The sequence below is a fragment of the Patagioenas fasciata genome, chromosome 22, assembly GCF_037038585.1.
Source record: "Patagioenas fasciata isolate bPatFas1 chromosome 22, bPatFas1.hap1, whole genome shotgun sequence".
In the NCBI taxonomy this organism is placed as follows: Eukaryota; Metazoa; Chordata; class Aves; order Columbiformes; family Columbidae; genus Patagioenas; species Patagioenas fasciata.
Window position 1 is genome coordinate 5206435 of NC_092541.1, and position 13009 is coordinate 5219443.

General features: G+C 50.6%; 2 protein-coding genes across 2 annotated transcripts; both read left to right on the forward strand.

Moving 5' to 3' along the window:
• The first annotated feature begins 507 nt into the window (after window positions 1-507).
• Window positions 508-816, forward strand: LOC136111769 (feather keratin 1-like). The gene has a single exon (XM_065856150.1). The coding sequence runs from the start codon at window positions 508-510 to the stop codon at window positions 814-816; it is 309 nt and encodes a 102-aa protein (XP_065712222.1).
• Window positions 817-7101: 6285 nt separating this feature from the next.
• Window positions 7102-7420, forward strand: LOC136111690 (feather keratin 1-like). Its single transcript, XM_065856027.2, has one exon. It carries the CDS (start codon window positions 7112-7114, stop codon window positions 7418-7420), a length of 309 nt encoding a protein of 102 aa, XP_065712099.1. The 5' UTR covers window positions 7102-7111.
• Window positions 7421-13009: the final 5589 nt, after the last annotated feature.

A 13009-nucleotide genomic window follows, 5' to 3' on the forward strand; every position in this document is an offset into this window, starting at 1 on the left:
GTGACTGTGAGCCTGGGGCTGTACAGGAGCAGTATGAAAGTGGGTCCTTCTCCTCACTCACTCACTCACTCACTCACTCACTCACTCACTCATCCACTACTGTTGTCTCCATCTCCTTGGGATCTAGGTGAGTTTGGAGCCATTTCTTGTCTTCACCCTTCTCCTCATCTTCCTCCTTGTCTTCCTGCTCCTTGTCATCTTCTTCTTCTGGGTTTTCTTGGCACTTACCTGCCCCGTTGTCTTCTACTGCATCTTGGAGCTGTTTGACTTGGTGGAGATAAGGGCACAGAGAGTGTGCCATAGAGAGAGGATGGGGCTTTGTTGCGATATCTCCTGAGCTATGAGCTAGGTAGGAAGCGCCCTCAGCTTGGTGGCACTTGGCAGAGCTCATTTTTGTGGAGGGTTAGGGTCTCCCTCATGGTGGGCTGACAGGCTGTTCTTCAGCAACCCAGGGAGCTTTGTTTTCCTCTGACTTCTCTCTCCCAGGTGCAGCTCCAGCCACAAGACATGTCCTGCTACAACCCGTGCCTGCCCTTCCAGTCCTGCGGCCCAACCCCGCTGGCCAACAGCTGCAATGAGCCCTGTGTCCAGCAGTGTCAGGACTCCAGAGTCTTCATCCAGCCCTCCCCCGTGGTGGTGACCCTGCCTGGCCCCATCCTCAGCTCCTTCCCGCAGAACACCGCCGTGGGATCCTCCACCTCTGCTGCTGTTGGCAGCATCCTCAGCTCTCAGGGAGTGCCCATCAACTCCAGGGGCTTTGGTCTCTCTGACTTGGGCAGCGGCATCTGCGGCACGAGGAGGCGTTTCCCCTGCTAAATTTTCCCTGCACTTGCATCCACCTTATTTCTTTTTTTTTTTTTATTGACTCATTAAAGTTCTTCTGCATCGTGGACTGCACTTTCGTGTCGTCCTTTCCCCTGCACCTGATCTCCAAGATTCCCAGAGAGACACATGTTTCTGAATGGTGGCTTTTGAAAGCGGGTTGTTGGGGATGATTTTGCAGTGACTGTCTAAATTAAGCAAGTTTCCTTAGTCTTGCACAATTCAGACACATGGTGTGAATTTTGGGGTTATCCTATGCAGGGACAAGAGTTGGACTCGATGATCCTTGTGCTCCCTACCACCTCAGGACACTTGGTGTTTCTAGGATTCTGTGGTAATTTCTATATTTGTCCACCTACAGAATCACCAAACAGAGTCTAGGGGCTGCCATCTGCTTCGCTGTGTATGCCTTTTCTTTTTCCTCGGTAAATCAACTGTGATGCAAGTAGCGAGGAGGGAATGTGGTATTGACAAGACACAGGCAGTGGCTTGCCAGGAGCAGACAGGAGAACCCACTGTAACCATAACATTCTGAAAGGAAGGGACACAGTGCAGCTGGTTGCCTTGATTGTGGTACCAGCGTAGCACAGAACCACAGAAAGACTTTTATATGGACAGGTCTATAAACATCCTCTGGTCCAACCTGTGGCAGTTGCCCATCCCCCTACAAGGTCTTGCTTTCAGTGGAGCAGATGATGGCTCCTTAGCGCCTTTTATGCCCCACTGTGCTTGCCCCTGTCCATGCACCTTGGTCAGTGCCAAGGCGCCGACAGTTACACCCCTCCTTTATGCCTACTCTGGGCATGGTGAGTCCTCACATTCACCTCCCCCCAGCTGGTGGAGCAGAAAAGTTGGGACCCTTGGTCAACAGGCAGGGTCCTCTGGCAAGGAGGTTCCCAGGTCTAGAGAGGCAGAGAAGCTTCTGGACCATGATCATAAAGACCACAGCCACACTCAGCCAGGCTATAAATCACTGGATGCACCCTTTGAGTTGGTCTTCTTTGGACTAGTGGGTATGCAGTCAGAGACTCTGTTCCTTACGCTGGCCATGTAAGGAACATTCCTTGGGGACTGAGACACCTTTGCCAAACTGGTAAGCAATCTGGGCACTCTTGAGAGTCATCACTTTCTAACAGAGTGGGAAGGTACACATTTTGAATCATCACTCTAGATTTTTGGGATCTCATACCCTTCAGTTTGTCCCTGCTGTGTAGTAATTAATTTTTAGATGGTATCCGAACCTGTGTTTCATGGTGTTGCCGGAGTGCTGAATAAACCTCATTTGTAGCTGTTTATTTGCAAGCAGTTCCACTTAGATTAATGTTGCTTTGGAGCTAATTTTCCTTCTAAAATGATTTTTGGGGTTCTTCCATGACTCAGCCCTCCTGCTGTGGGCAGGGATGTCTGTCACTACATCAAGTTATTCAAAGATGCTTCAAAAAACCTATGCTTCCAGTCTGCTTAGCACTCATCAGATGGCATCTACGGAACTGCTCTCATGCAAGAAGGTTCTTACCAAGTGGTACAAGCTGGGAAACTAGGATGGTGTAAGGGCTGGAGCAATCCTCTGAGAAGGAGAGGCTGAGGGTACAAGGCTCACTGAACATGGAATAGAGAATGCTTTCATAGGAGGTATAAAATTATTCTAGTGAAGCAATGGTCATTGAACTCTATCATAGAATTCTATCAAACCCCAGATAGGCAGTGAAGTTTAGAAATCAGAGGGTCATCCCAAGTATGGCTAAGCATGCTCAAAGCAAAAATATCCTCAACAATCCCTTCTTAGAACCACACCTAAGGACCAGGTCTGACCCTGAGCATCTTGTGAGAGCATCTGCAGGGGAAAGGAAGACACACAGGCATGAGCTGGGATGCAGCAGAACTTTAATGGGACAAAAGAGGAAAATCAGGTTGATCCAAGTGGAGACCCCATTGCAAGGAGCACCAGGGGTAGACAGGAGTCTGTGACCCATGGCTGTGGTGGAGACCCTGCCAGATACTTATCTGCCTGCCCCACTGAGGGAGCAGGGCCAGCAGGTCCTCCCTAGGCTGGCTTTGTGGGGCTCACAACCCAGGGGAGCACAAGAGAACAAGGACACAAGAGGGAGAGGAGACACTGGAAGAGGGGGAAGGTGGCATTAGCTGTGCTTTCTGAGAGCTCGGGTTGGTCCCATCCTTTTGCAACGGGTGCTGGGATTGCTCAGCCCCTCTGAAAACAACAATCTAATGCTCCATCCCCAGTCCTGTCCCATCCTGTGTGTCCCTGGTTTCCTTCCCCAGGGCCATCATCAGCAGCTTTAGCAGGGGAAACGCCTCCTTATGCCGCAGATGCCACTGCCCAAGCCAGAGAAACCAAAGCCCCCGGAGTTGATGGGCACTCCCTGAGAGCTGAGGACGCTGCCAACAGCGGCGGAGGTGGAGGATCCCACGGCGGTGTTCTGCGGGAAGGAGCTGAGGATGGGGCCGGGCAGGGACACCACCACGGGGGATGGCTGGATGTAAACATGGGAGTCCTGGCACTGCTGGACGCAGGGCTCATTGCAGCTGTTGGCCAGCGGGGTTGGGCCGCAGGACTGGAAGGGCAGGCACGGGTTGTAGCAGGACATGTCTTGTGGCTGGAGCTGCACCTGGGAGAGAGACAGGGCAGGGGGAAGCAGATTATGAGGGATGGTTGAACAGCAGCTTGTCACTCCAGATGATGGAAATCCTTCCTCTCAGCCCAAAAGAGTCCTACAAACAGCAATCAAGTCCTGGGTGATCACTTCCTTGTCCATAACTCAGGAGATAACTCAGTGAAGTCCCAAGTTCTCTCCATGGTATACCTCTTACTTCTCCCACGACAAGCAGCCCAATGACCCAGCAAAAGAAAAAGGGGCAAGTTTGTGCTGAGAAATTCTGGAGAGGATCGAAGTGCAGGAGGAAGAGCAGCAAGAGGAGAACAAGTTTCAGACTCACCTTGTTCCTGAAGAGGTGAAGATGAGAGGAATGGATGAGAGAGTGAGGAGAAGGACACACTTTTATACTGCTCCTGTACTGCCCCAGGCGACCAGTCCCTGCACATGGGCAGTAATTTTCCAGTAGACTCACCCTCACAGCAAAACATCCTACCCAATTGCACTGGTTGCATTTGGGTTTCCTGACACCCTCCCATTTTATTTCCTCATTTCTGACATGCCTGGTCTGACATACAAGCTCCTTTCGTGTCTCTGGATGAGACACCCAGTGATATTCCTGGCTGGATCACGTCTGTGCGTGGTGAAGATGTGCCCTCAGGGGCTGAGGGGTCCTGTGCAGCCAAGATGTGTTGGCTTGGAGCAGTTCAATTGTTTGCAATTGCCATTGCAGGAAGAGGTTTCTGTTGTCCTTCTCTTGGTGCCCTTTGCTCTGGGGACAACATTTGTCAGGTTCTCTGAGTATGCAGGGTGGGGTTAGGAAAGGCAAAGCCCACCTGGTATTGAACCAGGCAAACCATGTGGGGGGCAAAGAGAAGGTCTTCTTCTGGGTAGGTCAGCAGCAAAAGAGAGGCTTGTGCAAAGGCTGAATGGAGCAGCTCTACCTGGGACAGGGGTTATAGGAAAGGACCTTAGACCTTATCAGACAAATATTCAGTGTAGTGTGTAGCTGCTTTTGGTAAACAAGAGCAGAACTTTATAGCACACAGTTTACTATGTAACATGAAGCAGACAGTATATTAAAAATCACACAACCTTACAATTCCAGGTGATTCATTCTAATCAGTAGGCACTTACTTAAGTGATTGCTATGAAACTTGAACTGGGTTCATGCAGTGATCTTTGAGCAGTAAAAGATCACCACCATTCAGCCACACTTGCTGAGCAGAGAGAGCTCACGGTAGCTTACCCAGGCTGTCATATTGATAGAATAAAGTTGCTGGCTCCCAGTCAAATCACACACGGTCGGAAAAGTATGGACAAGACTCTTTGCACTCACAACTTATGGGTGTTCAATGTGATGTTTGCTTCCTTGTAGGTTTCCTAACAGGAGTTCTTGGCCTGGCTGCAGCTCAAGCCTTTCCCTCCTTTGGAGTCTGTACGAAACTGTTTCTGGTTTGGCTGGGGGAGTGTGGGGGGATGGTGGAAACATCAGAAAATACTTTGTTAGTGTGGTCAAGCACCATCTGGGATTGTCACAGACGGGCTGTGTCTTCTGCATCCTTGTAGGTATTCAGAGCTTGACAAGACTTGCCCCTGGGAATCCTCTAAAGGCTGACTGTGCTTTGAGCAGGGCCGCTTTGACTAGAAGATCTCTTGAAGTCCTTTCCAACCTCAAGGATTCCGTGATTCTGTCATGGTGAACGGACGGGTGATGCACAGCTGCCTCTAAGAGGGAAGAACTGGTTGGGAACATGGGAATCAAGGACAGCCATAGCTATCACACTGGAGAAACTGAGTGTTCAAGACCTGATGACAGGGAGGAAAGTGAGTAGCAGAGTACAGTCCCTGCATTTCAGGTTCACTACCTAGTGAAGCAGATGGTCGGAAGAATGCCATGAGAGCAACTGCGAAGTGCAAATGAGCTCAGAAAAACCAGCAGCACCTTTGGCATTTCTTGGTCCAAGAGCAAGAAAGATCCAGGCAATACTCAGGAAAGGAAGCCAAAACATTAGGGGTGGAAGGGAATGGACAGACAACCCTCATCCTTCTGACCAAAAAGGATGAGTTGTGATGACGAGGTCTCCTGAATTCTCAGCAGAGGGAAAGAAAGGTTTGCAGAAAACATCTCCCTTCTGGCTGGGACTCATCCCTCAGTCCCATGCAGTGAGTCTTCTCCTGGGCATTAGGGCTTAAGCACCCATTCTTTCCCATAGGCCAAAAGCCTCCTCAGGCTGGAGAAAAACCTAGCACCATCAAGAATGCAAGGAAACTCCCTTAATATCCCCGGTATATAAGAACTCTCAGGATCCTGCAGTGCCATGTCCCTGAGGATGCCCAGGGAGGGGATGTGCTGAGAAGGGCCCAGGGTACAAAACCAGGTCTCAGACCACATCAAAGAGGTGATGCACTTCTCTGCCCTGCAGACATGGAGGCAGCTGGAACGCATCCCAGGAGGCCAAGGGAGTGTCTTCAGCAGGCAAGCTTCCTGGAATAGACTCTCCCTACCCTTGCCAAGTCACACTCTTTGGACTGGCCATGCGTCAGGCTTTTGTCGTGAGGATAAGCCACAGGTGTGTGCTGTCTGCAGGTCTGTGCTGCAGGCAGGGCTGAATTCCCCTGTGGCCAGGGCAGCTCCATCCCAACCCCAGGAAAATGGTCTCTTTCTCCAAACCTGCCGATGACATTGGTTGAGAGCCCCCAGAGACTGCGTGAGAGGGGACAACTTTCCCAAACAAACTAACACGGGCAGTAGAGGGTGGGAGGACATGTGCAACTTCATGCAAAGGGAGTGGGAAACAACCTCATCAGATTTCCCCAGGCCCAAGTCCCCTGCCTGCACAGATGTCTCCAGCACTCAGGGGGACATATTCTGCCTTTACTGATGTGTTCCTACCTGGGAAATCCTTGCCCCTTTCACGTCAATACTTCAAAGGTGCCTCTGCGGCCTAATGGTCAGGTCAGAAATGAGGAAATTAAATGGCAGCATTGATGAAACAAAATTTAACCTGTGCCATTAGGTAAGGTGTTTTACTTTGGAGGTGAGTCTGTTGGAAAATTACTGCCCACATGCAGTGACTGTGGGCCTGAGGCAGTGCAGTAGCAGTATAAAAGCAGGTCCTTATCCTCACTTTCTCATTCACTTCTCTCGCCTCCCTCTCCTCAGGAACAAGGTGAGTCTGAAGTCTCCTCTCCTCTCCTCTCCTCTCCTCTCCTCTCCTCTCCTCTCCTCTCCTCTCCTCTCCTCTCCTCTCCTCTCCTCTCCTCTCCTCTCCTCTCCTCTCCTCTCCTCTCCTCCCCTTCCCTCCACTCCTCTCCCCTCCCCTCTCCTCCCCTCTAGTTTTCTCACCCTATTCCTGCTCCTTTCTCCAGTAGTGGGACATGGGCTGCTAATCTTGGGAGAGGGAAGGGTTCAAACGGTGTTGCAGGGAGAGAGCCTGGTGCTTTGCTGAAGTAAGCAAGGGGGTAGGCAGGGGTATTTCTGAGCTCAGTCACTTTTGATGGGGAACGTTTAAGGTGAAGTGAAGGAGAAACACAGCCTCCAGTCCTAACCTCCATCTTTCCTTGGCTAGGCTTGGCTCTTTTGTGGTGAGGTGACAGACTGCTTCTGTACAATCGCTCATCTTCTGCTTTCCCCTGCTTTCTCTTTCTCCCAGGTGCAGCTCCAGCCACAAGACATGTCCTGCTACAACCAGTGCCTGCCCTTCCAGTCCTGCGGCCCAACCCCGCTGGCCAACAGCTGCAATGAGCCCTGCGTCCAGCAGTGCCAAGACTCCCATGTTTACATCCAGCCGTCCCCCGTGGTGGTGACCCTGCCCGGCCCCATCCTCAGCTCCTTCCCGCAGAACACCGCCGTGGGATCCTCCACCTCCGCTGCTGTTGGCAGCATCCTCAGCTCTCAGGGAGTGCCCATCAACTCCGGGGGCTTTGGTCTCTCTGGCTTGGGCAGTGGCATCTGCGGCATAAGGAGTCATTTCCCCTGCTAAAGCTGCTGGTGATGGCCCTGGGGAAGTCCCCTGGTGACCCACAAGACGGTACCAGACCCTCTGTGGGGCAGGCAGATGGACTCCTGGCTATATCTGCACCACAGCCATAGGGTGCAGACTCTGGTCTGCCCCTGGTGCTCTCCGTACTGAGGCCTCTATTCAGAGCCACCTTTTTTTCTTTCTGACTCAATAAAGTTCTTTTGCATCCCAGCACATACTTTTTTCTCGTCCTTTCTTCTGCAGATGTTCTCCAAGATGTCCAAGGAGACACATGTTATTCAGGCTTGGTTCCAGGATGGGGTTGTTAACAAGAGAACCGTTACCAACCATAACCTTTAGATACAGAGTTGTGAGTTGAGGAAAAGACCAGATGGAAAATAAAAAGCTTGAGAAACGTGAGGGTCCTGCCACAGGACCTTTGGGAAAACTTGTGCCAAGACATGGTGTCCACAGATCTTGTACTTGTCTCCTCAGCCACAAAGCTGAGTTGATCTTCCCTGCTGTCCCTGTAACCAGTAGGTCAGGGCACAAAAAAGCTGTTCTGGACTATAGGATCAGAACATAATCAAGGTGGAATGGACCTCCAGAACTTGTTGGGCCCAAGCCCTTTTTCCACATTGTGAGCCACGAGTGTTCAAGGAGGTTGACTGGACAATGTCCCCAGGAAATCTCTTTTACTGCTTGACGCACCTTTTGCTGAAAACCGTTTTCCTCCTACCAGGTACAAACGTCTCATGTCTGAATGTGAGCCCATTTTCTCTAGTCCTCCAGCCACACAGTACCAGTGTTGAGCCTGGATCTGTCTTCTGCGGGACCTCACCACTGCTACTCCAAAGCTGCCCTTCATTCTCATAACAAATACTGTCTTCATGCTCAACAAGCCCCGTTCCCTCAGCCACTGCTCCCCACACAAGTGCCTCTGCTCCTCACCATCCTGCAATACCTGCTGAACTGTCTTGGCCAAGGTGCTTCTTGCATCACATCTTTCTTACATTACAGCAGTTTTGTAGGTGCTTTCAAGTGAGTGCTGAGCAGAGTGGGATAGTCACAACCCTGTATCTCCTGTATCTGAGGTCCTGCTCACCTTGGCCAGGATGTTGGTGAATGTTCTTGATGCCCAGGAACAGTGCTAGAGTTGCACTTGTTTTGCTGGTGTCACTGCAAAAGCGCCTTTCCCTGGCCCTGCTGTTGGGCTGCTGGTTGATTTGGCACAGAATGGGAAGGAGCAAGATGAGGACGACATGCACTGCCAGTTGATCTGTGTGGTGTGTGGAACCCGAGCACAACTAAGCACCTACAATTTCTTCTCTTGATCCACTGTCCCAGTGGTGCGGAGAGATTTGCAACAGCAAAAGAGCAAAATACCCTCGGGTCACGGTCAGGAAGCTCCAAAAGGGTAAGGAAAAAGTGGAAAAAACAGAAATAACAAGTGATGCAAATGAAATCAGCCACCACCTCACAGCAGCAGATTGATGCCTGCCCAGCCTCTGAAGAATGACTACTTTGAAAAGACTGCCCACAGTCCTTCACTTAATTAGCTGTTAACAACCATTGTCCAACCATCCACAACAACTCCTTCCCATAATCACTGTGAGGACCATTTCTCTCCATGGGCATCTTGGGATATTGTTTGCAGGGAAAAGGATTTCACAGAGGCTTGGGCTGGGATACAGCAGAACTTTAATGAGCCAAAGATGGAAATGATGTTGTTATGAGTGTAGATCCTAGTTCAAGGAGCACCAGTGGAGATGAGATTTTGAAATCCACGCCTCTGGCAAACATCCAGGCAGGTGTCCAGCTGCCTACCTTACAGGGGGAGCAGGGCCAGTAGGTCCTCCCTAGACAGGCTTTGTGGGGCTCACAGCCCAGGGGACCACAAGTGAATAAGGACAGAAGAGGGAGAGGGGACACTGAAAGATGAGAAAGGCAGCATTAGCTGTGCTTTCTGAGAGCCCAGGCTGGCCCCATCCTTTTGCAAGGCGTGTTGGGGTTGCTCAGCCCCTCTGAAACCAACAACCTGATGCTCTGTCCCCAGTCCGATACCACCTTGTGTGTCCCTGGGGGACTTCCCCACGGCCATCACCACCAGCTTTAGTAGGGGAAACACCTCCTCATTCTACAAACGCTGCTACCCAAGCCAGAGAGACCAAAGACCCTGGAGCTGATGGGCACTCCCTGAGAGCTAAGGATGCTGCCAACAGCAGCAGAGGTGGAGGATCCCACGGCGGTGTTCTGCGGGAAGGAGCTGAGGATGGGGCTGGGCAGGGTCACCACCATGGGCGAGGGCTGGATGAAGACTCTGGAGTCCTAGCACCGCTGGACACAGGGCTCATTGCAGCTGTTGGCCAGCAGGGTCGGGTCAGAGGGCTGGCAGGGCAGGCACGGCTTGTAGCAGGACATGTCTTGTGCGTTGAGCTGCACCTGGGAGAGAGGTCAGGGAAAGCAGAACAGGGGAGATGGGTGAGGAGCAGCCTGTCACCTCACAAGTAGGGAGATAAGGCATGTGCTGGAGACAAAATTGGAGACTGTGTAGGGATGCACACACACTTCTCCTTCCCCTCTGGCAAACCCTGCCATGAGTGACCAAGCCCAGACCCACTGCCATTGCATGTGGGCAGTAATCTTCCAACAGATTCACCCCCAAGGCAAAATATTCTACGTAATGGAAAGCTTGTATTTTGATGACCATCAGTGCTGCCATTTCTTTTCCTCATTTCTGACATGCCTGCTCTGCCATGCAGGCTCCTTTCTTCTGCTGGGATTAGAGGCGAAAGGATATCCTCATCAGAATACTGTCATTTTGGGCAGAAGATGAGCCCCAGGTTCTGGGGGGACAGACATCCTCATTGTCGGGACAATAAAGTGTGATTTTTCCAACTCCCAGTGTAAGAATCGGTCTATCTCTGCCCTACTCTGCCCATGTCCTCAGAGCACCCACAGGCTCCTCTTTTTAAAGATGTACCGCGTGCTTCAATGGCGTATAGTCTGGTTGTAGGTCTGTAGTTAGTAGTGTTCCCCAGCAGTCAGTATTAGGTCCAGTCCTGTTCATGAATGACCTGGATGAAGAGACTGAGTGCACCCCTGGCAAGTTTGCTGACGATAGCAAACTGGATGGAAGGGTTGATACACCTGGCTGTGCTGCCATTCAGCGAGACCTGGACAGGTTGGAGGACTGGAAAGAGAAGAACCTGATGAAAATCAACAAAGGCAAGTGTAGGGTCCTGCACCTGATGAGGAATAATCCCAGGCATCAGTACAGGTCAGGGGTGGACCTGCGGGAAAGCAACATTGTGAGAAATACCAGAAAGTTCTGGTCAACAACAGGCTGACTGCGAACTAGCTATGTGTCCTTGTGTCCAAGAGGGCAAATGGTGCCTGGAAGCATGCGGAAGAGTGTGAGTAGCACGTTGACGGAGGTTGTCATCCCCCTCTACTCTGCCTTAGTGAGGCCACATCGGGAGTTTCTGGGTCCAATTCCCAATTTAAGAAGGACAAAGAATTACTGGAGGGAGTGCAGTGACAGGCTACAAAGATGATGAAGGTGAAAGAACGTTTTTCTTATGAGGAAAAATGAAGACATCTGGATTTTGATTGGCTAGATCTTTGGACTGAGACCAATTGTATGAGGTTTAACAAGGCCAAACTCTGGTGATACAGGGAACTAACTAGCTAACACTTCAAAAGCTAACACTGAAAGAGCTAACCCTTAACCCACATGACAATTGCCTGGCCTTGCTTAGCTTTGTGTAACTTATTGTATGAGAAACAGGAGTTTGCTGACGACTTTGGAGGCCTTGTGAAGATGAAAAACCCTAGCTGCATCCTTGGGTGGACTAGATAACAGAATCTTGGACACATGACAGGAGATATACCAGTTCTAACCAACTCATCAGTTTGAGTCCCAGCTAACTCAGCACACCAGGCCAGAGGTAAAAGTGTACAGCAGAGAAGGCCCTGGCTCACGATCACTGTGCAGGCGAAACCAGGAGGGGTCAGAGGTGGAAGCTGTGGAAATGATTTCCCGGAACTCATTGTAATAAGAACCACCTTCTCAGGGACAGGTTATGAATATATATAGGCGTTTGTAGAATTTTCATAAATATGTAATACTTTACAACATTTAGCCAAGCTCACAGCTACTAGAAATTTACACACGTCTTGGGTGGAGCTAGCACCCATGTGCACAGTGCTGAATAAACATACCTTCTTTACAATCTCACAGGTTGTAAAGTAATTTCCATGCCTCAGCGAGTCCTGAAGTTGGGTCACAACAACCTCATGAATGCTCCAGGCTCGGGGAAGAGTGGCTGGAAATCTGCCTGGTGGAAAAGGACCTGGGGATGTTGATTGACAGCTGGCTGAATATGAGACAGCATGTGTCCAGGAGGCCAAAGAGGCCAACAGCATCCTGGCTTGTATCAGGAACAGTGTGGTCAGCAGGAGTAAATTGATTGTGTCATTGTACTCAGTGACGGTGAGGCCCCACCTTGAACATTGTGTTCAGTTTTACGCCCCTCATCATAAGAGAGACACCTTGAGATATCAGAGAGAGAGTGCAGAGGAGGGTGATGGAGCTGATGAGGGACCTGAAGCACAAGTGTGATGAAGAGCGGTTGAGGGAACTGGGACTGTTTAGCCTGGAGAACAGGAGGCTGAGGGGAGACCTTATTGCTGTCTACAACTACCTGAAAAGAGGTTGTAGCATGGAGGGTGTTGGTCTGTTCTACCAAGTAGCAAGTGATAGGACAAGAGGAAATACCTCAAGTTGTACCAGGAGTGGTTTAGATTGGATATTAGGAAACATTTATACGTGGAGAGGGTGAAACAGTGGAACAGCCTGTCCAGGGAAGTGGTGGAGTCATCATTCCTGAAGGTATTCAAAAAGCATATAGACGAGGTTCTTAGGGACATGGTTTAGTGCCAGAGTTAGATTAAGACACAACTTGATGATCAAGTTTCTATTCCAACTGAAATGATTCCATGGTTCTGTGTTCACCTTTGAAAAGAGAAGGCCGAGAGGGGATCTGGGAGCCCTCAAACCTCCTCTGGGTAGATGCGCCTTTGGGGCTTAATCATCCTTGAGGAGAGACTCAGTTGTGGAAGTAAACAGAAATACAGGCTTTGTCACCCTGGCGGAAAAGACCAGGCTGTGGTAGGAGGCTCTCCTGAATACTCCATGATGGAAACGAAAGGGTTGCAAAACACGTCTGCCCATCAGCTGGAACTCATCCCTGGATCTCATGCTATATACCTTCCTACGGACTTCCCCATGTCTTCTTTCCTGCGCCTCAAAGGCCTCCTCAGCTTGGAGCACAACGCAGTACCATTGGAGAGGCACGAAGCTTTCCTCATCTCCTCAGTGAGTGAGGGCTGTCAGGACCCTGCAGTGCAACGTGCCAGGGGATGCACAGGGAGGGGATGGGTTCAGAAGGGCAGTGGGTGTAAAAACAGCTCTGAGACAATTTCAAAGAGGCGATGCACTTCCCTGCCCTGCAGACATGGAGGCACCTGGAATGCATCCAAGGAGGCCAAGGGAATGTCTTTAGTATGCAGCCTTGCTGGGATAGTCTCTGTCAAAGCATGGCGAGT

Coding starts and splice junctions, on each gene's coding strand:
- LOC136111769 (XM_065856150.1), top strand. CDS start 508: ATGTCCTGCTACAACCCGTGCCTGCCCTTCCAGTCCTGCGGCCCAACC.
- LOC136111690 (XM_065856027.2), top strand. CDS start 7,112: ATGTCCTGCTACAACCAGTGCCTGCCCTTCCAGTCCTGCGGCCCAACC.